This window comes from Gadus chalcogrammus, chromosome 4 (assembly GCF_026213295.1).
Source record: "Gadus chalcogrammus isolate NIFS_2021 chromosome 4, NIFS_Gcha_1.0, whole genome shotgun sequence".
Lineage (NCBI taxonomy): Eukaryota > Metazoa > Chordata > Actinopteri > Gadiformes > Gadidae > Gadus > Gadus chalcogrammus.
Genome location: NC_079415.1, coordinates 2,985,586 through 3,010,585, shown reverse-complemented (window position 1 = coordinate 3,010,585; position 25,000 = coordinate 2,985,586). Strand labels below are relative to the sequence as shown.

The window sequence follows — 25,000 nt, the reverse complement described above, 5'->3', positions numbered from 1 at the left end:
AGTAGAAGTACAACATTAGAAGTGCAGCAGTAGAAGTACAACAGAAGAAGTACAGCAGTAGAAACATAACACTAGAAGTATAGAAATAGAAGTACAGCAGTATAAGTACAGTAGTAGAAGTAAAACAGTAGAAGCACACCAGTAGAATAAGAGCAGTAGAAGAACAACAGTAGAAGTGCAGCAGTAGAAGTGTGATAGTATAATGGTGGGGGTTAGTGTGGTCCCCCCCCCCGCTTCACTTAAGCGTCTTTGGGTCATTGAAAAGCGCTTTACAAAATAAATGAATTATTATTATTATAAGTACAGCAGTAGAAGTGACATTGTGCCAATCCACTAAAGTGGGTCAGAAAGTGCAATCGCTGTGTGAACGTTAGTTACAGATCTACCGCCCCCCCCCCCCCCCCCCCCCCCCCCCGCGCCCCGAAGGGAAACATGTCCTCTGCAACGCTACACCCATGCTACTTAAAGGAGCGCCGAGGAAGAGGAGGAAGAGGAGGAGGAGGAGCCATATGGCGAGATCCCAGCATATGGTCCTAGCGATCACATCCTGACGCTGTCACCCTTCTCCCCGGGGTGCCGCTGATCTCTCTGGGTGAAGGGGGTGAGGGCAGCAGGCGACGGGAGACCCAACAGCTCTGGATTGGAGGATGAAATCCTCAACTCGCTGACTGGCTTTTGTCAAACAATGTGAGTTTGCTCAAATGCAAAAGTTTGAGATGCTGAATTTGAGGCGCTTGTTTCGGTTTGCGACCGTAGCCTTGCCTGCGGGATGTCGAATCGCTGATTCATAAAACGTTACGGAAGCAGGGATTGTTCACACTAGGGCGGGAATATAATCACGCAAACACCACCATCAGCTCAACACCATCAGCTAAACACACCATCAGCTAAACACTACCAGCAGCTAAACACAACCTCAGCTCAACACCATCAGCTAAAGACCATCAGCTAAACACACCATCAGCTAAACACCATCATTAGCTCAAAACACCATCAACTAAACACCATCATTAGCTCAACACCATCAGCTAAACATACCATCAGCTAAAGACCATCAGCTCAGCACCATCAGCTAAACACACCATCAGCTAAGCACACCATCAGCTAAAGACCATCAGCTCAACACCATCAGCTAAACACACAATCAGCTAAGCACACCATCAGCTAAAGACCATCAGCTCAACACCATCAGCTAAACACACAATCAGCTAAGCACACCATCAGCTAAAGACCATCAGCTCAACACCATCAGCTAAACACCATCATCAGCTAAACACAATCAGCTACACACCACCATCAAATAAACACCATCATAAGCTCAACAGTAATGTGTGAGTGTTGTGGTAACGCGTTGCAAAGCACAATCGTTTTGTACACACGGTACTCGTTAGTAACCACATGTGATGATGTTTGTCCGATTTAATCAGGATTCTGATCCGCTGTGAGACCCTTGACAACTTTGATGCTAATCTTGTCCCTGAGCGTTTTTTCACACACTGAAATAAACTTTTTTTTCCCGGGAAATTACACTCACACTGGAGGCCTTTCTGTGGTGAGGTGTTGTCATTAAGATGTCGTTTGCTAGGCCGGAAGCGAGCGTTTCCGACCCCTTCACAGAATTTCCTTCCGAATGCAGGAGTTACCCATAATCTCTGTCGGTGCTGTGCGACCCAACCTCCAACAAGCACCATTTAAGATGACACAAATCCATAGAACCCGTCATGCAATGATATGTAAATACATAGAGATCCCAATACAGTCCTACTCCCACGGTATAATAACACCCAGTTTTGAATGAGTGTTTAATTGGCTACTGTCTAGGACTGGCGGGACATGTGATCGGGGAAATGGGGAAACTCAAGATCTCAATATTAATAGATTATCAGGTTCTATGAAATTCAGGTGCAGTTTACCGATCACGTTTGCATTTCAAACACTACAGAAAAAAACCCTCATTGTTCTGTGACGTAAAAACAACGACCACCTGTGACTTTACATTTTCATTTACAATTCTGTTTTTATTCTTATTATCATTGCTGAGCCCAGCCACTCCATATATTCCTCACGGGGCATTGTTAATTCAATAGTCTGCAACACTACACTTCCACTGAGCACTTTTGAGCATCAGAAGCTGGCCGCTGAAAAATCAGCGGGGAAAATATTGAATTGATCCAAGGGAAAAGCCTGTGTGGGTGTGTGTGTGTGTGTGTGTTTGTGTATGTGCGTCTGTGTGTGTTCCATTGCTATAATCTTACAGTGCAACGTAATATTGCGTTGCGCTATCTCTGCAGCACCTTGACAGGTTTGTCTGACACACATGCACACACACACATTGAGTGACACACATTCACGGCCACTGACTCTAGCTCGCTCACAGTGACACACACACACACACACACACACACACACACACACACACACACACACACACACACACACACACACACACACACACACACACACACACACACACACACACACACACACACACACACACACACCCACTGTGAGTGTTGATGCAAATGTTTGGGTATAAAACATATATAGACTTTGAAACAGCTTATGGACTTGGGAGAACAAATTTAAAATGGTGACTTTGTAAACACAAGTGTGTTATTGTCAACTTTTTGCATTAAAGTAATATTCATATTTCAGTGGTTTCCATTTGAGTTATTAAAAGGCCTATTCTGTAGATTGCAATAAAAATAAATCCAGTTGCCTGCGACGACGAATCAACATCAGGTACCACCTCTGATGTCACAAAGATGTCACAAAGGTCTCAAAGATGTCACAAAGGCCAGCGGAACCCGACGGGCCTTTGTGACATCACGGCCTCTATATAAGTCCCCGGTCCTCAGTCCAGTCCTCAGTGGTGATCAGAGAGCGACGAAGAGCAGCCAAATCAATAACCAGTGACAGCTACAATCTGAGAGATCCACGATGGGGAAGAACAGACGCATCAAGAGACAGGAGAGAGACCAGGAGAGAGACCAGGAGACCCTGAGTGGGGACTCCTCGTCGTCCCCCGGAGAACATCGTCCGGCACAGGTGAGGAAGGAGAGGACACGCACGCCGACCGCACACGCACACTTTGAGTCTGCCGACGCACATTTGTATTCTGTAAAAACTTGTGGTTGAACATGATTATATTAAGTTAGGGTCCAACTGACTTTCTTTAAAGAAGTGCAGGCTTCACACACCCACACACTCACACACACAAACGTACACACACACACCCCCACGCACACGATTGAATATCACATTTAATATCGGTAAGTTATAAAAAATACATATGATATATATATGATATATATATAATATATATATGATATATAAATACGTGTATGCATGTTTTTCTTGAACTTATTCTATTGGAAAATACATCAAATTATTAATTTATGCTTCAGCATATTTTTGACATTTCCAAAAGAATGTATACCCAAACATTCCGTCCCCGTGACGACGTCGCCGCGGCGCCTCTGGCCAGCGGAACGCGGTGGCCCTCTGACATCATGGGGCCACGATCCTCTATATAAGATAATAATAATAACCTTTATTTATGCAGTGCTTTTCTACACAGAGCTACAAAGTGCTTTACAGATAAACAGAAAGAAAGCAAAACAACCAAACAAAAATTAATGTCTAAGAATAATTGTATCACAGGTCTTTTTTTTTTTTTCAATGAAAATCAATGAAAAGTTTACCAGGCAAAACATAGAAAATAACATTTAACTCCAATAAACCCTTTAAAGGTACAGGTGGGACATAAGGAGGGACTTAAAGATGTCACCGAATCAGCTAACCTTATTTGCTCAGGCAATGCATTCCAAAGCTTTGGGGCCAACACAGAAAAAGACGCGTCCCCTTTAGCAGCTAGCCGGGACTCAGGAAGAGTGAGTCAAATACAAGTCACCGCTCCTCAGTGCCGTGCTCAGTGGTGATCAGAGAGCGGAGCGATGAGCGTTACCTGGTGATCAGAGAGCGAGCACAGCGGCCAGTGAGCCAAGTTAGCAAAGAGCGAGGGAACTATGGAGAAGAGAGGGGCGCGGAACATTAACGGTGACGATCTCCTCCGACAGGAGGAAGAGGCCACCCCCGATCCGGACCCCTCCTCCCCCTCTCCGGACCCCCCCCCGCCCCGTCAGGTCTTCACCTCGTCTCGAAACAAAGAACGTCTGAGACAGGTGAGGACGGAGAGGACACCAACACGGACACGGAGCGACTGAGACGTCTTTGTGTTTCCTGTCGTGGGTCTTCAGGGTCGGTTCGTGTTTGACCCGAAGAGTTCCTGACGCCGTGTGTTTGTGTCCTAGGTGGTGATCAGATGGATGGAGGCGAATGAGGAGGAGGATGTCCCGGACCAGGGCCAGACCCCCCTGGACCAAGACCAGACCACCCCGGACCAGGGCCAGACCCCCCTGGACCAAGACCAGACCCCCCTGGACCAAGACCAGACCACCCCGGACCAGGGCCAGACCGCCCCGGACGAAACCCAGACCGCCCCGGACCAGGGCCAGACCGCCCCGGACCAGGGCCAGACCGCCCCGGACGAAGGCCAGACCGCCCCGGACGAAACCCAGACCGCCCCGGACCAGGACCAGACCGCCCCGGACGAAGACCAGACCGCCGATGAACCTGGTGAGTTCGCGCATTGTTGTTTTTACCTGCTTGCGTGTGTGTGTGTGTGTTTACCTGCTTGCGTGTGTGTGTGTGTGTGTGTGTGTAGTTGCTTGCATGTGTGTGCATGTGTGCATGTGCATGTGTGCGTGCATGCGTGTAAGTGTGTGTGCGTGTTATACGTCAGAATAATCACAAAACATTGACTGAGCGACTCTCCACTCAGCGTCACTAAAACAGACCCCATAGCAGCAACAAACACACAGCAGCCACTATGGTCGTCACTAAACACAGTTCTGTCGTTCATTTCTGACAGAACCCCAACACCAGGGAGAAAGCTCAGGCCCTTTGGTGGCCTGGCTGCATCAGACCGCAGACGGGCCCCCCAGGAAGGACCTGGCCCAGGTCGTGGGGAACCTGAAGGTCCGGGTGAAGGGGGTCAGGAAGCTGAGGGCGGAAAGAGAAACCATGGACCCAGGCCAGACCCCCCAGGACCCAAACCAGCTCCCCAATGTGCCTGGTGAGCTGGCTGCATTGTGTTTACCTGCTTGTGTGTGTGTTTACCTGCTTGTGTGTGTGAGTTTACCTGCTTGTGTGTGTGTTTACCTGCTTATGTGTGTGTGTTTACCTGCTTGTGTGGGTGTTTACCTGATGTGTGTGTGTGTGTTTACCTGCTTGTGTGTGTGCCTACGTGCTTGTGTGTGTGTTTACCTGCTTGTGCGTGTGTTTACCTGCTTGTGTGTGTGTTTACCTGCTTGTGTGTGTGTGTTTACCTGCTCGTGTGTGTGTTTACCTGCTTGTGTGTGTGTTTACCTGCTTGTGTGTGTGTGTTTACCTGCTTGTGTGTGTGTGTTTACCTGTTTGTGTGTGTGTGTTTACCTGCTTGTGTGTGTGTTTACCAGACAGCCCCCCCACAAAGCCCCTGGCCCAGGTCATGGGGAACCTGAGGTTCGGGCTGAAGGGCTTCAAAAAGCTGAGGGTTAAACCAGCATCCACCTCCCGGCTTGATGAGGAGAAGCCTTTGGGCCAACCTTCAGGCCGGAGCCCCTTGCCTGGCCAGACCGCACCGGACCCAAGCCAGATCCCAGAGGAACCTGGTGAGTTTGCGCATTGTTGTTTTTACCTGTTTGTCTGTGTGTTTACCTGCTTGCGTCTGTGTGTGTGTGTGTGTGTGTGTGTGTGTGTGTGTGTGTGTGTGTGTGTGTGTGTGTGTGTGTGTGTGTGTGTGTGTGTGTGTGTGTGTGTGTGTGTGTGGCTGTTGTAGGTGTGTGTGTGTAGCTGCTTGTATGTGTGTGTGTAGCTGCTTGTATGTGTGTGCGCGCAACTGCTTGTGTGTGCGAGCATGTGTGTGTGTTTGCACGCATGTGTGCGTGTGCATGTGTGCGTGCAAGTGTGTGTGCGTGTTATACGTCAGAATAATCACAAAACACTGACTGAGCGACTCTCCACTCAGCGTCACTAAAACAGACCCCATAGCAGCAACAAACACACAGCAGCCACTATGGTCGTCACTAAACACAGTTCTGTCGTTCATTTCTGACAGAACCCCAACGCCAGGGAGAAGGCTCAGGCCCTTTCGTGGCCTGGCTGCATCAGACCGCAGACGGGCCCCCCAGGAAGGACCTGGCCCAGGTCGTGGGGAACCTGAAGGTCCGGGTGAAGGGGGTCAGGAAGCTGAGGGCGAAAACAGAAACCATGGACCCAGGCCAGACCCCCCAGGACCCAAACCAGCTCCCCAATGTGCCTGGTGAGCTGGCTGCATTGTGTTTACCTGCTTGTGTGTGTGTTCACCTGCTTGTGTGTGTGTTTACCTGCTTGTGTGTGTGTTTAACTGCTTGTGTGTGTGTGTTTACCTGCTTGTGTGTTTACCTGCTTGTGTGTGTGTGTTTACCTGCTTGTGTGTGTGTTTAACTGCTTGTGTGTGTGTTTACCTGCTTGTGTGTGTTTACCTGCTTGTGTGTGTGTGTTTACCTGCTTGTGTGTGTGTGTTTACCTGCTTGTGTGTGTGTTTACCAGACAGCCCCCCCACAAAGGCCCTGGCCCAGGTCATGGGGAACCTCAGGTTCCGGGTGAAGGGCCTCAAAAAGAAGAGGGTTAAACCAGCGACCACCTCCCGGCTTGATGAGGAGGAGCCTTTGGGCCGCCCTTCAGGCCGGAGCCCCTTGCCTGGCCAGACCGCCCCGAACCCAAGCCAGACCAACCCGGACCCAAGCCAGACCGCACCGGACCCAAGCCAGATCCCTGAGGAACCTGGTGAGTTCGCTGCATTGTTGTTTTTACCTGCTTGTGTGTCTGTTTACCCGTGTGTGTCTACCTGCTTGTGTGTGTGTGTGTGTGTGTGTGTGTGTGTGTGTGTGTGTGTGTGTGTGTGTGTGTGTGTGTGTGTGTGTGTGTGTGTGTGTGTGTGTGTGGTTTTATCTTTTGAGTTTTATACGTCACCATAATCACGAAACATTGACTGAGCGACTCTCTCACCGTCTCCGACAGCAGACAGGGCCCCGACAAAGGACCTGTCGAGGAACGTGAGGGTCCGGGTGAGGGCACCAAGAAAGAAGAGGGTCAAAACTGATACCACCGCCCTGACGGAGCAGGAGGGGGAGAAGCCTTTGGGCCGGCCTTCACGCCAGAACCCCTTTAGGCGTATCAAGATGGCCTGGGCCGACCCAAAGGCCGTCATCACCACCGTCGCCCCCCCGAACCCCCCTGAGCATCCGGATCGGGTCATCGAGGCCGAGGAGGAGGGGGAAGCTACAGCTCAGGCTGAGGGGACGGGCCTCAGGCCCCGGGTCACCAAGTGGCTGAACCGTAGAAGGAAGGAAATGTCCACATTCGCGGCGCGGTTCCAGTGTGGGTCATGTGTGCACTAAGGAAAAAAAAAGAAAGAAAAAAAAATAGCATAAAAACAAAAAAAAAATAACTGCAAGATAAAATGTATAACGGCGCCACTGTACAGACAAAGTATGCACGTCAAACATCTGATGGTGCCCGACCAAGTCCACATCGATGTGAAGTCACACAGGAGGGAAACCCCAGCTTTGTCTGAGCCCGGGTGAATTTAAACAAAGTAATGAAACATCTGATGGGACTCAACCAAGTCCTCATCGATGTTGCTTCACACTGAGGTGTGTCATACTTTGTTTAAATTCACCTACGCTAGGACAAAGCTGGGGTTTCACTCCAGTGGGATGTCACATCGATGTGGACCTGGGCTGGGCTTATCCGATGTTTGACGTCCATACTTTGTCTGGGCCCAGGTGAATTGAAACAAAGTATGTACGTCCAACAACTGAAGTGACCCGACCAGGTCGACATCGATGTGACATCCCACAGGAGTGAAACCCCAGCTTTGTCTGAGCCCGGGTGAATTTAAACAAAGTAGTCATCTGATGGGACTCAACCAAGTCCTCATCGATGTAACATCACACTGAGGTGTGTAATACTTTGTTTAAATTCACCTGCGCTTGGACCCAGCTGAGGTTTCTCTCCAGTGTGATGTCACATCGACGTGGACTTGGTCGGGTCCCATCCGATGTTGGACGTACATACTTTGTTTCAATTCGCCTGGGCCCAACTGCAATTCATGCATATGTATAATATATGTATAAGCATTATCAAATAAAATGTTTGCCGAAATCTTCGTCCTCGTGTCTGTTTATAGATGTATATGTATATGTATATTCAAAGGCAGACACACACTCTTTGACACACGTGTGTCTTGTGTGAGCGTGCACACACACAACAACAGCAGGTGGTGGAAGAAGAACCTGAAAGCCATACTTGCGTAAAAGTACAGATATCTTCCCAGAAAAGGGCCCTGGTAAAAGTAAAAGGCCCCCAATAGAATACGACTTGAGTCAAAGTCTTCAAGTATCTGATATTAATTGCACTTAAGTATCAAAGGTCATTTACTGATAGTATATGTACTGAAGTATTAAAGGTAAAAGTACAATTAAATACTTCAACAAATGTTTAGTCAGTCGGATGGTCATTTCCTTGCTTTATTGGGCGTCACCCTAATTTAAATTAAGCTTCAAGCTTCAGCTTTGAAATTTCCCGAAGTGAAAACTCAGCACGATGAAAAATATCCCCCTCCATAATGAAGACATAAATAAATTAAAATAAAGTTAGTTTGAGAACAGAACAATATTCGTTCTTTTATTGTGCGGGGGAGTTTATAAACATAATATCAGGGTCCAAATTAGGCCAACAACTCAAAAACGTGCACTGTGCACTCTGAAACTTATGGCAAAGCAAGGTCAAATATTGAACTGTCTGGCCAGGTGAGCATTAAATGAACAGGCGATCCAATTCAGGCCATGTGTGCCAGTATAATGTAATAAATAGACTATTAACCTAATAATTATGGGTCAAGGATGTGTTCGCCAGTAACTACGTAGAGGGCGAGAAGGTTAATTACTGCCGGTAATGGGAACAGGCAACTGGTGGGGTTCCACCTGTCGGCCGCTTGGGGGCAGTATATACTCGGAGATTTACTTCTAGAGATAAACTTTTGGAATTAGAACATTGGTACTCATGAATAAATGCAAGCATAAAAGCAACTACGATTGGATTAGAATAAAATATCGGTTTTTCAAACCAATGCAGTATAATTTAGGTTTATATAACCGTCATTTAAATAGTTTCAGTTTTACAGCAGATGAAGTTATAATTTTACCACACATTTGAGCAGCTGGTTTTATCTGAGACGAACATAGCAACCATAACCATTGTTTTAAAGAATCGTGCTTCACCCTTGGAATGAGGAAACTTAAATGTACAAGTTTTCAGACGTTAAACGTGCGTGCGTGCGTGTGCGTGCTTGTGATTGCATGTGTGAGTGCATGTGTACATTTGTGCATGATTGTGTGCCTGTGAGTGCGTGCGTGAGCGTGTGCATGCGTCTGAATTCTAGTCTGACTCTGAGTGATCTACTTCAATGTATTCAGTGCTCGTCTATCAAGGCTGGATCTGTCATCTAGGAGTGCTATGAAGCAGCCCCAGCCTTATTAAAGCAAACGCTATTCTTCTTCCATAGTTTGGTCTGCTTTTCATGCAACAATACTTAAGGCTGAGTAAACACAGACCGGAGTGGGAACCTCAACACTAGATGGAACCAAGTCCCACACACTGAACCTTTAAGCCACAACGTCTAACAGTTAAATTGAAGAAATTGAACTGAAAATGTTGTTGATGAAAATTCCAGACATGGAGTGTCATTTTAAATACATCAGTTCATAATTGGGTACGAGAACCAAACGGTGCCCTTGCCTCCATTTGAGCAGAACAATTTTAAGCTTGTCGTATTGTTTTAGTTTGTTAACTCTGATCGCAATCTAGATCACAGTAGGGTATCCACTCCTGCAGCTCATTGACTTTAAAACAACACTCAACACCTTATTTACCGTTGTGTATTAGTTCACCCACTGAGCCAGTCGTTTAGCCTCCACTGGGGCACATGTAGTCTACACACAGCTTTGATTAAGTTTCGTGATTCTGAATTGATGACTTTGAATAATTCATTCACTTCCCTTCACCTCAGCTGTTTAGTGTACAATCATCTGGTGCACTTAGTGGAACATATCTCACGGCCGCTAACAGCCGTGGAAGGTGAGAACCAGCTCTGGCAGAAAACCAATTGGAACAAAGCACGAATCCAATCATGATTCGGAGTAAACGTGGTAGTCTGGCCATGGACGTTTTTTTTTTATTATTTGGATTATTTAAGTTGGAATAGAGCTGAACTGAAGTGAGAATGGCTCAGGCGAAGAGGCAGCAGGAGAAAGGTACAGAGACTGTGTTTTTCATTTTAAAAAGATGCACTATATTTGCAGGATCATGTTTAGAAATGTAGCTTTTGCAGTGGCATACAAACAATCTATTTAGGTGTATTTGCTTCATCCCACAGCTTCCTGGAAACCAAATATTTCAGACGCAAACGATATGGAACGGCAGTTTGTCGTTGGAGAACTCTTGACCTCTGAGAACTCTGTCTGAATTTTGGATTGCGACAGCCTTTGCTCTGAAGATATCCTTCGAAAAAGGTTTCAAATTTCCCCAACACTTTCATACATATATATAAAAAAAGAAAGTACCATTGAATAATGACATACATAATTCAACGTTCCTCTGCCACTTCTGACCTCCAAGAATAACCATTGAGTTCATAACCCATGATGCATCATTCATAAACCTGGTTTCGGATGAGGAACACGACCACAACCGCTCCTGGTAGGAAAAGGAAGAAACAAAAAACGATGCCTTCATTTGTGTTGATGATTTCTTTGACTTTATTTTTTGAGTCCACAGGACAAAAAGGGACTGGGTCTGGCCGTACCCTCGTAGTGGGTGTGTATGTCCAACACTTGCATTTTAAAAAGACTTTCAGACAGAGTGCAAAAAGGATACAGTACCAGCTTCGGGCTTTATATTGCTACAGAGAAAAAGGACAAATTTAAGGATGACATCGGAGAGACGTTGCAGTGAACTCAAGAGATAGAGAAGGGTTTGCAGATAAATCTATTTAAAATTTTGTAAATAAAATAGAACCGCTATATAGGCCGACATTAGCGACATTTTCACACCGGGCGCGAGCGAACGAAAGAAAGTCTAAAAAGCACAGAGCGTTCCCACGGTTCAATCACGTGTCCGTGGTCGTCTATAGACTTCGACGACGAGCATGAAAATAAAAATACAATGTTGACTGAGGTTTTTTTCTCTGTGAAATTATGCAAATCAACAGTGGGAAGCTACAAACAATATCATACAAAAAAAAACACCCGCTAAATCTCCGCCGGGGGCTACAAAAAACATAGCATATTTAGCATTTTCTTTTTGTTATCAACTGCTGTAAAGCACTTAAGCATACACCATCGAGAGGCACAATGACGAGTCAACATGTGGATGAAACAGGATGACTGGAATGTGTTTAAGAAGCACGTAAGATGACAGAACAGCGCTTTTCACTTTAGCATTGTAACGGCACTTAGCTTTCCCCGGGGCTAACGCTAACATTAGCGCAAACACTCCCCCTCCCGCCTTCCCAATCTAACTGGGGGATAACGTCTATTTTATGAATGCAAAGCTTCACATTTTGTTATATCATCCAGTCAACGTTCTTTCGTTCAACATTCCCACCATGAAAACCGTGAAATAGACTCGGCGAGACGAGTTCAATAATGGCACACAAAAACACAATCCTTCACTGACAGTTAAAAAACTAAAAACTTTTGTCATTGTCAGTCCGATGTTTAAATTATTAAAAGGGGGGGGAGATTAAGGTCACATTTCAAATGAGTTTTACATTTAGTACCACAGAGATATGAAGACATATTAAACAAATTATCCCCTCTTGACCGTCTCTTGTACACAAGAGTTTCTCGGAAACAACGGACTGTCAAAAGATGCCTCAGGAGTCGAAATAAGGCATTTTGACTCAATATGTGATTTTTTTCACACGGTCCTCAGTGAATTGGATGGTATAAGTGGGACACTTTGACACTTGTTATGGTAGTGGTTGCGGTGGCCGGCCAAGAAGAGCTCACATCTCCAAGGAAAGAGAACATTCTAGCTGTTCTCACACTAGTTTCTATGGCAACGAAGAAACAAGACATAAATGAAAGAAAAAAACACTCCAAGCTTTGAGAAAATAGACCATTGCTAAATAATTTTCTTTTTGAATGTAGACCACTATGGAAAAAAAACTAAATAGTTTAAAGTTTGGATATTTAGTTTCAACCACAGGATAAGGCAGCCATGATTTTCACCTAGAAAGTATCAAAAGATCTCGCCCATAAAATCCTTGCCCATATTCCTACTGCATTACATCATGATTAACACAGGAAGCAGCACACACACACACGCACACACACACACACACACACCCAGACACGATGTGACATCATACTATGACATCATGGACCACCCTGCTTTCTCCAAACAGCCCCCACATTCACGTAGAAAGCATTCCTAGTGCGCCGTCACCTCAGTATATTAGAAACCAGGCTGTCCCACATGTACGTGTGCTACAAGCAAACCAACGCTATTCACCCCTGCACGAGAAAAAAACAAAAAAAAAACAGAAGAGAACGTTAACATTTTAATTCTGAACACACAGAATGTTTATCCTGCTGATTATCTAGCGTCGGATACGAAAACTGAATCAAAGTAAAAAAAAAAATATTCAAATCGATAAAATAATTATTTGTATACGTTGTACCGCATCACACACACGTGTCCTCGGCTTACGATTGGTCGGTGCCGCGTACCATACCGTTCTGATTGGTTGACGGGTCGACCCACCGAACGCCATCCAATCAAAGACTTGGGAGGAGTCAAGTCATAGTGCCTTCCAAGACCACAATTAAAGAAACGACTTCAAACGAAAGGAAGAAACGCACACGGCCTTGCGATGGCGGCTCACGGTCACACAACAGTTCTGTCCAGCCGGGGTGGGGGGGGGGGGGTGTGGGGGGGAGGAGGAGGAGGAGGCCGTCGGAGCGGTCGTGATCTATAGGTCCTTGCGTTTAGTTCCGTCATTTTGGGAAAAGGGGTCCGATGTTAAGTTCTCAGCTTCATATTCGTAGCATTGATGACCCCCCCCCCCCCCCCCCCCCCTGGATGATGGGGGAATCATGGAGATGATGTCGTGCCAGATTGCGACTTGTTTGGGCTCTTGAGATTCAAAATATACCAAAATAAAAGAGTTCAAACGACCGACTCGGACAGATCCAAAATGGTCTCTCTCTCTCTTTCTTGTTGGTCTCAAACCCCAAAACATTCGGGGGCCAATCAGGGGATCTCGTGAGGTTCCATTGGCTCCCCGTCAACCAAGAGCCCTTATATGGTCAAAAGGCCTTTCCTGGGGAGACATCCACAGGCTCCACCCACTTTAGTCTTTTTTTTCTTGTTTTTCGTTTCTTTACATTCGATGCACGCGGAGTCTCACTAGTCCGTCTCTATGACCGTGAATATCCAACTCATTCCTTTGTCACTCTCCTTCCTCCTTCTTGCGACCTACTTCCTGTCCGGGGTTGGGGATGGGGGGGGGGGGGGGGGGGGGGGGGGGGGGTTCACAGAGGGGTTAAAGGTCAGTGACCTTATTCTCGAGTGCGGCGGCAATCTGCTGTAGCCGCAGGGTCAGCTGTTTGCTCTGAGCCGCCGGGTCCTCGTCCAGCGACTGGATGATCTGGGGGGAGACGGGGGGAACGCAGCGGTCAGTTCAGGTTCAACAGCCCCCAAGTTGTTAGGCCCAAAAATAAAAACCTTCTATCATGAATTTATACGGAAAAAGCATTATTTTTCCCGAATTCGTTTTGTAATTTATTTTTCTTAAGAACTCATTCTGAAAATATGATACTATATTCCGAATTTGGACGGGAAAAAACATAATTTTTCCGAAAAACTCGGAAAATCGTTATTTTCTGAATTCTTTCGAATGAACATTGTTTTCCATATTCATTCCTTGAGGATCCTTCATTCCTTAGCTCTCTTCCCTGCCAGGTCGGGGTTCCTGAATCCTGAGTGAGGACACCGCCCGCTCACACTAGGAATCTATTTGGCATTTTGGGTCGCATGACAAAAAAAGGGAAAGACTTTCCCGCTCTGTGTGCTTTTGGCTTGAAGGGTGGAACATTCCGGACTCATCGGGTTACTCTGCACAGCATTCCGCACTTATATAATGATACGACCACCTGGGTGTTCATAAATATATCCACATATTTATATGTCATCTGAGCCTGAAGTCAATCACCTCTGATAATAAGCGACACAGCAGGGGGTGGGACAGACAGACAGACAGACAGACAGACAGACAGACAGACAGACAGACAGACAGACTTGATCCTTTGCACACACTTCAACAGTCCTAGAACTGCGAGCCAATGGGGCTCTGACGCAGCGTGGAACCCAGTCTAAATCCCGCTGTGTTTCAGGGCGCGCTCACCCCATCGTAGTACTTGCTGGCGTACTGGTACAGCTGGTGGAGGGCCACCTGGGTGTTCAGCTTGTCCGTGTGTTGCTGGAGAGGACACACGCAGGTGTTTAGAAATGTGGTATTGACGAACACACACACACCCCCTACCACACCCTCGTTTGCACAAACAGACAGACAGACAGACACACACCAACCCAAGCACACACACACACACACACACACACACACACACACACACACACACACACACACACACACACACACACACACACACACACACACACACACACACACACACACACACACACACACACACAGAGATAAGGATGATGCGTACCCTTGACACTTCGGCGAGGTGGGTGTTCATGTCCTGGTCGCTGACAGGAACCATCTGTCGGATGCCCTTGTAGTAGCTGATGAAACACACACACACACACACACACACACACACACACGGGAATAAAGTGATTGAATACACGTCTAAATAGTGCTTTAACCAGCGATCAATCTTCAGTTTAACTTGAAGTCAGAAATCTCCTGCCAATCCATCTGCCTATCAGGCGACCACAGCATGGGTTCGTGACCCCACATGGGGTCGTGACCCCAACGGTCGGGTCGTGACCCCGTCAGTGTGGAAGCTTTATTCTAGTCATATGTATTGCCATTCTAACCCCCGTATCAGATCTCTGTTCAGTCAGTTCTAATCCTCTCGGTCTTATGCAAACACAAAGGAAAGGCTAAAAATGTTTACGTTGTCGTCTGAGTAATGAACTGGAAACTGACTGAATAGAGGCGGACAAACGGTATTCCTCAAGGACTGATGTGACTCATCGACCGACTGAAAGCCTGATTGCTTTCGTCGCCAGCTCCGAGGAGAAACCCACTTACTCGTCCACCATCTTCTTATACGTCGAAATCTCCTTGGCGTAAAGCAGCTTGTTGCTGGGGGAGTCCTAGAGAGAGAAGCAGAGAGACACACAGAGTTAGAGAGACATGGAGGAGAGAGAGAGAGAGAGAGAGAGAGAGAGAGAGACGCACAGAGTTAGAGAGAGACGGGGGGAAAGAGAGAGGGACAGAGAGAGAGAGAGAAAGAGAGATAGAGACAGAGACAGACACACACACAGTCCAAGAGAGAAAGAGTAAAAAAGAGGGAGAGTGAGAGACTATGTTCACACTATCCTGTAATGTTATACAGTCTTATTCAAGTACTATTTACACATTTAATAGATTGCTAGGCTATTGAATTTGGCCTAATTACATTCAGTATCTCCTCTTCCTATCCTAGTTTTCCTTTTTGTGCCTTGACAGGTTAAATGTACGTTTCCCACGCCAATAAAAGCCTTGACAGGAAATGGAGAGAGAGAGAGAGAGAGAGAGAGAGAGAGAGAGAGAGAGACAGAGACAGAGACAGAGACAGAGACAGAGACAGAGACAGAGACAGAGGCAGAGGCAGAGAGAGAGAGAGAGAGAGAGAGAGAGAGAGAGAGAGAGAGAGAGAAGAGAGACAGAGACAGAGAGAGAGAGAGAGAGAGAGAGAGAGAGAGAGAGAGAGAGAGAGAGAGAGCAGAGCTACCAGTCAACATCCTCAGAGTGGAAATTTGCTGCAAATCCCCTAATGTAAGTTTAATAATCCCAGAGTGTTAGCAAAATAAATCACTGAAGCCGCTTTGATGTGTGTTTTTGTGTTTGTGTGTGTGTGATGACGTCAGGGAGAAACAGGAAACACTAACTTAAAGAGAGCCTAAGTATGCACTTAAGGCAGGGGGGGGGGGGGGGGGTTGGACGGACTCTGTGGTCACAGTTTAGCTCCGATCAATTCTCCTTCAGAAGGCGCTGGAGGTACGAGTGGAGAGCTCTGTGAGTCTCATTTGTTACAAATGGCCTCGCAGTCCAGCAGCTATAAGTGGATGAAGTGCGCTTCGAGAGTATGATGTTGATGTTTAACATCTCTTCCCTGATTGGTTCAGAGAATCCACCTCGCCTGTCCATCACATGTCCTCGAATGGATGCAACACTTCTCAATGGAGGAGAAACAAAGGGAGAAAGCATTGTCTCTCTCTCTCCCCCTTTCCCTCCCCCCCTCTCTCTCTCTCTCCCCCTCCTCTCTCTCCCTCTCTCCCCCTCCTCTCTCTCCCTCTCTCCCCCTCCTCTCTCTATCTTTCTCCCTCTCTCCCTCCCCCTCCCTCTCCCCCTCCCCCTCTCCCTCTCTCTCTCTCTCTCCTTACCCACAACCCCTCATTCCCCATTATTTCCCCCGTTTCCCTCCATCTCTCCACCCTTTGGGCGTAGCAGGCGGCGCTCACCCGGCTCAGCTTGTGCTCCGTCTTGGTGCAGGCGTCCATGAAGGTCTGTCCGATGACGTGCAGCGAGGCGTCCACCACCTCCGTCACGTGCACGTCGAAGATGAACTCTGGGTTCTTCAGGATGTTCACCCAGAACCTCAGGGGCAGGCTGGGGGAGGGAGAGAGAGAGAAAAAAACAGACAGATAGACGGACGGAGAGAGGGAGAGGAAGAGAAGGGGGGGAGAGAGACAGAGAGAGCAAGAGAGAGAGGGTGGGAGGGAGGTAGAGAGCAAAAATCATTTTAAATAAAATCTTGATTTACTTTTTATGCAAGCCAACATTGTAAATGTACATTCCCAATGCCAATAAAGCACTTTGAATTAAATTGAATTGAGGCAGTAAAAAGAAAAGACAGATTTCATCGCTCTCTCTCTCTCTGCATATGCAAATATGCAGAGAGAGAGATTTGACACGGAAGTCTTAGAACCCACAGATCTTCCCATTATCTCCCAGCTTCAAATCATAGCTGCCACGGCTCCACCGACACAGAAATGAGCAGTGAACGCACTCGCAGAAGGGCTGCACGTTCGATACCGTCTCTCCTCCAACCGGAGACAGGCTTGAGTCAAGAAATGTTATATTTTTAATCTGTTTAACCCTTTGTTCAACCGGGAGACCACCATTGAGATTAAGAATCTCTTTTTCAAAGGAGCGCTTGAGAGGACAGGCTGCAGTATAGACAACCAACGCATAGTGGCAGACAGAAAACACCACATTCAAAAAGAAGGATAGGGAACTCATACTTTAAAAGAGAAATCATTTGGCGTTTTGTGTGTCGGCCGCCCCGGCACACTTAAAGGAAGTTGTACGTCCTGACACTTCAATTCAATTCAATTTTATTTGTATAGCCCTTAATCACCATTACAGTCTCAAAGGGCTTAACAGGCCAAATATTTGTGACACCCCCCTTTACCCATGCCCCCACACGGGCAAGAAAAAACTCCCTTGAATCAGCAAGGAAGAAATCTTGAGAAGAAACGCAGTGTAGGGGATCCCTTCTTCCAGGGATGGTCAGGAGTGCAATGGGTGCCACAATTGACACACAGGTAAATACATGCACAACATATAAAAATGGTGATGGGGTTCTGGCCGGTTATCCATGAGGAGAGTCCAGGCATCCAGTCCAGCAGCCGCAACACTTAATGTACGCACTTATTGTATGCTGTACGTCCTTGCACTTTAAAATAGCACTTTGCATTTTGTAGCATCTTATCCTAGCCATCTTTGTTGTATACGGGGAATGGGTTAACCGAGTTATTATCAAGAGCTTGGCACTTGGTTCTATGAACATCCTCACTGTACCGACAGCGATATATTGCGGTTTCTCTTACTTCTGAAAAATGTACTTATTGTAAGTCGCTTTGGGTAGAAGCGTCTGGTAAAAGCCCTAAATTAAAATGTAAATGTAGCCCGTTTCATGAGCAGAAACTATAAAACATTGGCATCTTAACGACTCTGCCCCCTAATCCCTTCTTTGGGGATTCTAAAGCATTTAGCGAGATTAACCCATTGTGATTCCAGTCATTCCTCGCTGAGGGTGCGGAAAATGCACCTTTTTCTGATTTCCGTACGGGCGATTGGTAACAGACATCCTCACAAAACGACCGTTCCACACAGCGAGTACCTCTGGCTCATCTCTGCGTGATGAGGACATACTAACCGCGAGGGGTTCAACCTCACAGAATCCCAGTTCTCCGGCCTCTTCCCAATGAAGACACTGAGCAGAGGCAGGCAAGTACAGCTACCTCAGCGCAGCCCGACACCGATAAGAAAAAGTCCTCCTTCTAAAAAATAACGCGGTTATCTGCTGGCAGAAGACTGGCGAGCCGGTGAAAACAACTTTTAACAAGCCAACAAAAACGGCGTGTTTGTTTTGAGTGCTGCACTCTTAAGAGTGTGTCTGTGGCTCTGAACACCTGGGATTCACACCCTGGCTCATTATAACCAGGTATCCCCTGGAGAGGTTGTGTTTATTAAAAGGAGCCGTCTGGCGATAATGGTATCAGAGTGTGACAGGGGATGATAGAGAGGGAGGGGGTCAGGACCTCGGCGGGAACGAGGAGGCAATTAAACAATGTGCGTGACACACGGACACACGCACGCGCACACACACAGACACTAATGCAAACACGCACACACACAAAGACAGACACACGGATGTACGTACACACACCGAACACACACACACACACAGACACTAGGGCAAACACGCACACACACAGACAGACACTAAGGCGCACACACACACGCACACACACACCTCCAATTACCCCACATAACACGGTCTACACTCATTGTCTATCAACAAACAAACAAACATGACTACAAGTTGTAAAAGCTTTTTTTTTTTTTTTACTTTCCTCAGCACTCTGTGAAAAAAGGCTTCCAGCGCAAAACAACAAAACCTACCCTAGACTCCAGCTCCCTGCAAACCCGTCAGGGAAACCCCGCGCTGTCCTCTCCTCCCACCCCCCCTCAGTAATGAATATAGCATAGGCTGGGTGCATGTGGGTGTTGGTCTGCTTCTATGTTTATGTGTGTGTGTGTGTGTCTATGTCTGCCTCTGCTTGTGTGTGCTATGTCTGTGTGCGTCAATGTCTATGTGTGTCTGTGTCTATGTGTGTGTCTATGTCTATGTCTATGCATGTGTGTGTGTCTGCGTGAGTGTGTGTGTGTGTCTATGTGAGTGTGTGTGTGTGTCTATGTGAGTGTGTGTGTGTGTGTGTCTATGTCTGTGTGGTGTGTCTATGTGTGTGTCTATGTCAATGCATCTGTGTGTGTCTTTATGGTGTGTCTATGTCAATGCATGTGTGTGTGTCTGCGTGAGAGTGTGTGTGTGTCCGTGTGTCTTTGTCTGTGTGGTGTGTGTGCGTGCGTGCGTGTGCAGGCTTCCTGTTGACTGACGGTTCTAGCTCCCTGTGTCACACTGGTGATGAGACGAGAGGGAAAATAGAGTTTATTAAAATGACTCGCTGCCCCCCCCCCCCCCCCCCCACCCAGGCCCCTCCCTCCCCCCCCCCCCCCGGGCCCCTCCCTCGCCCCCCGCTCCGTCTCTCTGACCCGTCATCTCCCCTCCATTTACGGCACTTTTACGCTTAATATCAATCTCTCCAATTCATCCCCTCATCCCTCACCTCGCTCGCCCTTCCTCTCTCTCTCCCTAACATCCTCCCTCCCGTCCTCACACGTCCTGCCTCTTTCCCTCTCTCCGTCATCTCTCTCTCTCTCTCTCTCTCTCTCTCTCTCTCTCTTCTCCCTCAGTCTGTCCCTCCCTCTCTCCCTTCTTCTGTCTCCCTCTCTACCTCCATCACTCTCTCTCCCCCCCCCCCCCCCCCCCATCGTTCCTCCCTTCTCTCCAGCAAAGTCTCTCTCTCTCTCCCTCTCCCTCTCCCTCTCTCTCTCTCTCTCTCTCTCTCTCCCCTTAGTCAATTAGTCGACTAATTAAAGGAAGCCTTTCATATGCCCTGGTGCCCGAGGCTCAGCTGGGAGGGAGGAGGGTTTGCGATCTCGCTCAGGTCCGACGTTTCCCTCCCGTGTAAGACGTTAGCTCCCGCCGCCGCCGCGACGCTAGCGTTCAAACGCTCAGCGTGCAAACTGATATAATTGGGCCTCTCTGCAATTCAGCCCGGCGGGACAGGTATTCAACCGCGTACCCGGCATTGATGCATAGCTAGCAAGGTATACACACACACACACACACACACACACACACACACACACACACACACACACACACACACACACACACACACACACACACACACACACACACACACACACACACACACAAACAGTTGACAGAGTTTCAGTTAAAAAATTAAAGTGAATTACATTTTCGCAATTCCCTGCGGCTTCCTGTTGCTCAGCTGTCGATCAAATGGATCGACAGCTTCCAGGATGACACATTTACAGATGTCTTTGGTTTGTTCGAAGTAATATGACTTGCTAATTGTTTTTGTTGACCTAACTGACATTGTTTAACAAATACGTTGGCTATCTCATTGTTTGGTTTGCATTTTCCCCAATTTCCCAACAAAGTGCAGTACCCAGTATGGACTCTAGGGGGCAGTGATATGCCTTCGCTGTTGAAGAGCAGATCGTGAAAAGTAATTTCCTGTTTCAGTAACGCTAGAAAAAACGACAGCAAGTTTTGTTAGTGTCTTAAATCTCTTGCACTTAATTAGTTAGCAAAGTATTTTTTTGTAATTATTTACCTTTCCACATAAATTATTACATTATTTAAATCTAAGTAAGTTAGTTTAAGTAATCTTTCACAATTATATTCGGAAAGACAATGTGCAGTGTATGGTAACGATGAGTGTGTTTGTGTGTGTCTCTGTGTGTGTGTGTGTGTGTGTGTGTGTGTGTGTGTGTGTGTGTGTGTGTGTGTGTGTGTGTGTGTCTGTGTCCGAGTGTTCTTGTCTGTGTATGTCTCTGCCTGTATGTTTGTGAGTGTTTGGGCGCGTGTGTGTGCGCGTTTGTGTGCGCGTGCATCTGCGCGTACGTGCGTGTGTCTACACGCGTGTGTGTTTATCTGTGTGTGCGTGTGTTTCTGTGTGCGTTTGTGTCTGTATCTGCGTTCGTGCGTGCGTGGGTCCACCCCTGTTTACGTGTGCGCCTGTGTACGGGTCTGTGTGTGTCTGCGCGCGCGCGTGTGTGTGTGTCTGCGTGTGTGTGTGCGTTCCCCCCCCCACCTGTGGGTCTTCCAGATGTGCAGCGTCTCCTCGTCCACGTTGTCATGGCGATGCGCCTGCTCGTCCAGGAAGTCGAAGAAGTACTTGACGGCGGGCGGCACGGCCAGGTCGGCGCTCAGCACACTGCTGAAGAAGTCGTCCACGAACACCTGCAGCGTGCCCTGAGACACACAAACACACACACACAGACATTAGAACACAGACAGACACACACACACAGGCACACACACACACACACACACACACACAGAAATAAGCACACGAACAGGCGAACACACACACATAGACACAAGCACACAGGCAAACACACACACACAGACACACACACACACAGGCACACACACACACACACCCACCCACCCACCCACCCACCCACCCACCCACCCACACACCCACACACACACACACACACACACACACACACACACAGGCAGCACGCTTTCTTCAATACCTTCATAGCCGGTACTCAATTACAGAAGTTCATTAACACGTGTTGGTGTGCGCATGTACACACACACACACACACACACACACACACACACACACACACACACACACTCCCCTTGCATAGATCCTTGATCTATCCATGGAGGTACAGTATGCGTGCGTTATGGAGGTACAGTATGCGTGCGTTAGCGCTCTGTCGCTCTCCCGGGGGAAGAGGAGATATTCACGGCGGGTTTGTTTGTTCTGCTCTAATCTCCAATTCACTTTTCAGATGCATTATGGTAATCACTCATAGCCCGCCTCTCTCCTCCTCCTCCCTCAGTCTGTCTCCCTCCCTCCCTCCCTCCCTCCCCCGCCTCCCCCTCCTACCTTGACGGAGAGCAGCCTGGTGAGGTATATCTCCGTGATGGCCTTGTTGGTGGCCTTGTGCTTCATGCTGCCCCTCTTGGAGCGGCCCTCGTCCATCTCGTCCGCCGGCCGCACCAGGTGGAACGTGTTGTCCTCCTCCAGCAGGGCGTTCTCTGGGGGAGGGAGAGGGGGAGAGGGAGAGGGAGAGGGAGAGAGCGAGCAAGGGGGAGATGGAGGGAGAGAGAGAGAGAGAGAGAGAGAGAGAGAGAGAGAGAGAGAGAGAGAGAGAGAGAGAGAGAGAGAGAGAGAGAGAGAGAGAGAGAGAGAGAGAGAGAGAGAGAGAGAGAGAGAGAGAGAGAGAGAGAGAGAGAGAGAGAGAGAGAGAGGAGGGAGAGGGAGAGGGAGAGGGAGAGGGAGAGAGAGAGGGAGAGGGAGAGGGAGAGGGAGAGGGAGAGAGAGAGATGGAGGGAGGGAGGGAGACAGCATTAAAAGTTTACAAATGTTTGCCATGCTCTGAGAGAGTGTGTGTTCATGTGTGTGTGTGTGTGTGTTTGGGCGTGCGTGTTTGTCTGTCCGGTGCACATACGTGTCTGTGCTGGCATGTGTGCGTGTGTTTGTGTGTCCGAGTGTCTGTCTGGTGTGAATGCCTGTGTTCATGCCCGTGTATTTGTGTGCATGTGTGCATGCATGTATATGTGTGTTCATGCATATCTGTGTGCGTCTGTGTGTCTATCTGGAGTGCGTGCGTTCATGCGTGTGTGAGGGTGTGCGTTCTTGCCTGTGTGTTTGTTTGTATGCATGTGTTCATGCTTGTCTTTATGCCTGTGTATGTGTACGTGTGTGTCTGTCTGGTGTGCATGTGTGTGTGTGTGTGTGTGTGTGTGTGTGTGTGTGTGTGTGTGTGTGTGTGTGTGTGTTCATGCGTGCGTGTACGTACTCTCTTCGTAGCTGTCCTGGTTCTGGTGGAAGGACTGCGTGTGCAGGACACGGGACAGCACCAGCGTGGCGTTGTCCCTCACCTGGGGAACACAACACAACACATGAGGGCCCAATCAGAACGCCTGGAAAGGGATTCTATCGATGAGTCAGGGGCAAGAGAGGGCGGGACTTTCAGATACATGGGTTTATGGGCCAGGAGAGAGGGCGGGACTTCCAGCTACATGAGTTTATGGGCCAGGATAGAGGGCGGGACTTCCAGCTACATGAGTTTATGGGCCAGGAGAGAGGGCGGGACTTTCAGCTACATGAGTTTATGGGCCAGGAGAGAGGGCGGGACTTTCAGCTACATGAGTTTATGGGCCAGGAGAGAGGGCGGGACTTTCAGATACATAAGTTCATGGGCCAGGAGAGAGGGCGGGACTATCAGTTCTAAGTCAGTTTCATAACCAGGTAAATAAAAAAACATTGACATCTCGAGAACTGACCCCAATCCTTTCATTTTTGCATTTAATTAATTACGTTTGAAGTCACTCTTGCAAACGTGTTCCTGGCGGAGGGTGCAGCGTAAACAAATTCCCCCTTTTTTAATATTCCCGTTCAGCCATTTGGCGCAGAGCGAGCGAAGCTTCCCAGGCTGGGCCCCGACTCACGTTGTAGTGGGCCAGCGTGTTGAGCCTCTTCCAGCGGCCCTCCTTCTGGGACGTCAGGTCCAGGTCGGACAGGATCTGCCCGGTGGAGCCCGGACGCCACTCTGGGGAGGAGGAGGAGGAGCAGGAGGGGGTCAGGGAACCGGGGTCGGTTGATCTCTTCTCGGCGGGCTTCACGGCTCAGAGTGTGTGTGTGTGTTGGGTTTGTAGTGGAGTGTGTGCGTGTTTGCTTCGTAGTGGAGTGTGCTGGTGTGTGTCTGTTGGGTTTGTATTGGATGACGCAGATTTGTGGGTGCAGCTGTGTGTTTTGGTATGTGGTTGTGCGAATGTGCATGTGCTTTTTTTTTTTTTTTGTTATTCTGTGTGTTTTTTTGTGAGTGTGATCAGGTGCGTGTGTTACCCAGTGCTACGCTGTCCGACTTGGGTCTCAGTGAGTAGGGCTGGTTCCTGTACACTTGGTCGATGATCTTCTCCTTCACCTGAAAAGCAGAAAAATAAAATTCAAACTAGAGCAAACAGACCAGACTAATCAACAGCAGATCAGACTTCCTCGCTGTTTCGAGTTTTCGAATTTTCGATGTCTTTTATTTTGGCGGTGCAAATCAGCTTCCATAGCATTATCTTGAAGCACCGTTAAACATGCACTATGTGACTTACGTAGGACAGCTATTGACTCAAAAAATATCTAACATATCGAAATTTGAAAGTTTATCAAGAATAAAATCCACACATCCAAGAGTCAGTCCATCCAGGGATATTCTGCTCCACAAACGACAGTGTGGTCTGATTACTATTACTGTGGCTTCAACTCAAGCTAATGCTAATGGCTAAACAAACATAGTGCCGGTTTGAACATGAACATTTGATAGCATGAGCGGGAGAGAGACCGACCTGGGTGATGGTGTCGCAGTTCAACACCTTCACGGGGGTCACGTCGGGCCCCTCCCCGTGCACCAGCACCTGCAGGGTCTGATAGGGCGAACACAGCTGTCAGTCACAGAGCAGGCAAGGCGGGTCTAACAGAGACATCCAAG

General features: G+C 47.9%; 1 protein-coding gene across 1 annotated transcript; it reads right to left on the bottom strand.

The window, feature by feature from the left end:
* Window positions 1–13,684: 13,684 nt before the first annotated feature.
* LOC130381097 (plexin-B2-like) lies at window positions 13,685–24,948 on the bottom strand. The gene is made up of 11 exons (XM_056588528.1): window positions 24,858–24,948; window positions 24,367–24,445; window positions 23,970–24,070; window positions 23,318–23,399; window positions 22,402–22,553; window positions 21,586–21,746; window positions 16,852–16,999; window positions 15,437–15,501; window positions 14,886–14,961; window positions 14,558–14,632; window positions 13,685–13,801 (listed from the first exon to the last, which is right to left on the bottom strand). The coding sequence occupies exons 5-11, from the start codon at window positions 22,495–22,497 to the stop codon at window positions 13,697–13,699; spliced, it is 726 nt and encodes a 241-aa protein (XP_056444503.1). The 5' UTR covers window positions 22,498–22,553; window positions 23,318–23,399; window positions 23,970–24,070; window positions 24,367–24,445; window positions 24,858–24,948; the 3' UTR covers window positions 13,685–13,696.
* Window positions 24,949–25,000: the final 52 nt, after the last annotated feature.